Source organism: Mus pahari, chromosome 5 (assembly GCF_900095145.1).
Source record: "Mus pahari chromosome 5, PAHARI_EIJ_v1.1, whole genome shotgun sequence".
NCBI lineage: Eukaryota > Metazoa > Chordata > Mammalia > Rodentia > Muridae > Mus > Mus pahari.
The window spans coordinates 126698901-126703275 of record NC_034594.1 but is presented as its reverse complement, the minus strand read 5'-3'; the positions used below and the strand labels follow the sequence as shown (position 1 = coordinate 126703275).

The 4375-nt window shown below is 48.0% G+C and overlaps 1 protein-coding gene across 2 annotated transcripts in view; it reads right to left on the bottom strand.

Annotated features, from left to right (window-relative positions):
- Positions 1–1816: 1816 nt before the first annotated feature.
- The window catches only part of Rgs8 (regulator of G protein signaling 8), a 40464-nt gene continuing 37905 nt past the window's right edge, over positions 1817–4375 (bottom strand). For both annotated transcript variants that reach the window (XM_021198083.2, XM_029538788.1), the window contains one exon: positions 1817–3156. In XM_021198083.2, the coding sequence (XP_021053742.1) occupies positions 2974–3156 (183 nt within the window). In that variant the 3' untranslated portion in view covers positions 1817–2973. The remainder of the gene's footprint in view (positions 3157–4375) is intronic.

Genomic DNA, 4375 nt, shown 5'->3' with positions numbered 1-4375 from the left:
GCGTTTGTGAGGGGCTTTCAAGGTGCCCCCTATTCTTCATGCTCATGCTTAATAAATAAATACTACTTCGGGGTATCACTCCCCCTTCAACCCAGAACGCTTGAATTGTCAGTGACTGAGATCTAGTTAGTCCACAAGAGCAACGGCCAACCACACACCAGACCCAAAGCAAGTCAACACTCCGGTGGGACCAACAGGTAGCTCAGGGATGGAAAGTCACAGCACTGTGTCCTGCTGCCTGGGCTGGCCTGAGTCCGGGGCCAGTCGTCAGCACACTCGCATGGCTGGAGCAAAGGAAGACATCAAATGGAAATGGTGGCATCGGTGATGACAACCCAGTGAGGCAGATGAAGCTCGTAGAGGAAGAGATGAGAGGAGGGGGCTGGGAGACATGGAAGCTCGGAGATGAGGTATGCTTGGATATTGCTCTAGATGTTGTAAACATTTCTCTGTCTCACCACAGACCAAAACCTGGGCTAGCATGACCAAAGTGCCTAATAGGAGGTATCGGGGATAGAAACTCTGTGCTTTCTAGGAGAAGCAGGGGAGATAGGGTATGTGAAAAGCTACTCACATGGGAAGATCATGTCTGCGGTGTACTGCCCAAGACTCACAACTCACAACCAAACACAAACAGACACACACACACACACACACACACACACACACACACACACACGAGATGCTCCATGGGAGTACCATAAATGGGGCTATCTGCTCCTCGACACAGACACAAACTACACAAACTTATCTAGCTACAAAATTCAGGATACTCAAACTTGGTCCTTCATACCCCCCATGTGGAAAGGAGTCACCAGGGTGCATGACATCATCATCTGCAACCTTCATCCCACCAAGAACTGGCAAGAACTCTAGGCCCTAAGCAAGGGTGCCGTTTTGCATTGGGACAGGGCCAGTGTTGAGAAGACCCATCTGGGACAATTCCATCACTGCTGGTCCAGTGTATATGCACCGCATATTCGACAGTAGCATTTGGCAGCAGATGCACATTTCATATGTAAACAATGTTTAAAATACCCTGTGAGAGAATTTAATCATTACATTAATTCTGGCAGCTTTAGCTAAGAATATTTTTATGTCAGGATGGGGAAATCTATGTGCTCTGACTAGGATCACCATTTGAAGCTTCAGAGTTCTTTTTAAATGACTGCTGCAGGTCCTTCAGTGTGAGGCCTAGGAAGTAGATGTTCTCTCTCTCTCTCTGAGGTTCACACCCAGACACTAACACCCTCTCACAGATGACAGTGTGTCACCTGGAAGGGCAGTTGGCACTAATACGGTAGGACTCAGGGGGTCTTCTTGGCCTTGTCTGGCTACAACCAAGGAAGGAACGGATTCTCCAAGACCAGAATACAAACCCTAGGATGCCTCAGAAGGGCTAGTGCCCCACAAAAGGAGAGTGTCCACCTCCTACTTTCTAGGGCAGCCTGGCCACAGACAATTTCATTCACTCAAGCCAAAAGGTTATGGCTCTTCAATGGGCCCAAGTTGACTGGTTGTGAATTATCACAGTGGTACCTTCACCACATTCTCAGTTCACCCAGAGGTCGCAGCTTCTAGGTTCATCTTTCATCTTCTGCTCTCTGTGCTGAAGATTCCTCTTTCTGTCCCTGCAGGAGATGGCAGGGTCAGCTTTCTCCTGGGTAACTTCAGAGATTCCATGATGTTCATGCCTCCTCCAAGAAAGAGTATCCTGGTCCGTTTCCAGGAGCCGCCACCGCCACCACCGCCACCACCGCCACCACAGCGCCAGGGTACTGCACAAACATTACAGGAGAGTTTCTGCAGTCTGGCAGTCTGGTATTCACAGTGATCTTCCCAGGTCAGTCCCAAAGGCTAGAGACCAAGAAGGGAGCTATTTCTCAACAGCCAAAAGTGGACCCTTTCTAAGAAAGTATGTCCAGGAAGCAAGCTGCAATGAGAGTTTCGGGCTAGGTTCTCAGTCTCCCCCATCATAGTTACATGCCCTGCATGGAAGAAGGAGGTGGAGAGACAGGGAAAGCAACAGGCACTGGGGAAGTTGTCATGCTATGGGAATGTGCCTCCCTTTGCCAAGCCATCTTTCATCCTAAGAGATCAGTGCTATGTGATGCCACGGGAAAGTGAGGACATGGAATACATTAGGCAACAGACAGGTCATATGGAGCCTCCTTGCACAAACGTCTACTGATGCTACATTCCCTGGTCACTCGGCTTCTAGGAAAGTTCTTAATAGAATTGAAGATTCACAGACCCTTATCTTTCAAAAGGACAGCTCCGCTCAGAAGTCATGGGAGAAATCTCCCAAGACCCTTTCTAGAATTGCAAGTGTAAGGAAGTTCAGTGAATTCCTTAGACTGAAAAGGGACCTCAGACTCCCTATCGGCCCCGTGGAAATGGAAGACACAGCCAACTCCAGGGAATGTATATCCCTTATCAGAGGTCACCTGTCAATGGTGCTAGGGAAATGGAATTCCAAAGAGACCTCTCTTCTTAACTGTGAGGTCCAGTTACTCAGGCTGGGCCACTGGGTTGTAACAGTGCATCAGAACTGAGAACCTGAGGCATCTAGCTAATCCTCCCTTGGGAGAAAGGACAAGGTGAAGGCCAGGAATCCTGCTGAAGAGGGTGTGGTGTGGAGGTCATGGGAGCTGCATTTGCGTTATTTACAAATTAGCCCGGCACAGTGAATCTGCCTTCTCAATAGAGATGACCGAAGGCATTATGAAGGGCCAGTTACTGGCCCACCCAGAGAAGGGTAATAGCAGCAGTGCTGCCTCTAACCAAAACACAAATCTGGGTAGAAGGAATAGAGTCCTGGCTCCATCAGCTTGGTCACACTTTGGAAAAGCCCTTCATTCCCTTGTCACGCCCCCAGCCTTCTACCCCAAACCCCAGCGCCTTTGGACATCTATGACATTTCACGTTAGAATATGGTCTTGGCAGCAAGGGGAAAGAGTCCCCATCCGAGGTCTAGCTGAGCCTCCTCTGGCTTTGGGACAGCAGATCTAAGTACATTTTGGATCTCAGGAACCTAGGGTAAGAGTCTTTCTCCATGAGGCTGTGGACTTTTCCCTGAGCTTGATCAAAACAAGTCAGGGATGGCTCTTGCATGTTCTTCCTCGTGGCCTCTCGGGTCTGGAAATCGATATTCACCTGGAGATACAAACAGAGAGCAAAGTCACAGGCCCGCAGAGTCCAGGGCACCTACTGGGCAGCGGGCCCATCAACAGCAGCATCTCACTCTTTAGGTTCACTAATGCTCCTCAAACTGCTTTCCTGGGCTTTATTCCTCCGGATTCCAGAAGAAATGTTGTGGAGGCTGAAGTCCAGATAGGCTTAGTTTCGTGGTGTAAGTAAAGTAAGTGAAGAAACAAGAGACTAGTGGGTTTGGTGGCACACACCTTAATCCCGGCACTCAAGATGCAGAGGCAGCTGGGTCTCTATAAATTCAAGGCCAGTCTGAATTCCAGGAAGGCAGAGTTATGCAAGGAGACCATGTCGAAAAAGAAGAGGAAGAAGAGGAGGAGGAAGAGGAGGAGGAGAAGGAGGAGAAGGAGGAGAAGGAGGAGGGAAGGAAGGAAAAAGAAAAGAGGGAGAGAGGGAAGACAGAGAAGGGGAGAGAGAGAGAGAGAGAGAGAGAGAGAGAGAGAGAGAGAGAGAGAGAGACTACAAAGTACAAAGCCTGTCTAAAAAAGGAGAGATAGATAAGAGAACAGTGGCAAGAATCCTCAAATCAATGAACCTTAATCAAGGGTGTTGATACCAGACTAGTGTGAGTCTCAAGCCAGTTGTTAATGAAGGTCCCCCTAAATATTCTCTCTCATTCTTCCTTAACTACCAAGGTCAATAGATGCCCAATACAGACAGACCCTGGTAAATGTACATCTCTCTATATGTCACTAGTAGGGGCTAATAGCATTCTACCCAACTGGTAAAGACCTTACACCCAAGTCGAAGCTGCCTAAATAGAGAGAGCAAGCTGTTCAATTAAACCCTCCCAAGGGGCATGCTGTATTAAAATTTAGAACAGCTATACCTAATTCTAATCCAGCAATGAAAGTGACTATAAATATTCATTAATGAGCAACGGCAAATGCTCAGGAGATGCTTCATCTCTAACACTTAGAGTAGCCTGGGAAAGTGAGTGACATTATCCTCTCTTCTATCGGGGAAAATAAGGCTCAGAGTGGTCGAACAAATTGAGGACGGTCCCACATCATGGCAGAAATGCAAACAAAATCCTTTAAAAGAGGGTTCGTATTCTGTTAACCTCTACTGTCCTTAAAAGCTATTTATCACAAATTTGTTCATTTGTTTAGCAGTGCGCGCGTGTGTGTGTGTGTGTGTGTGCGCGCGTGTGTGTGTGTGTGTG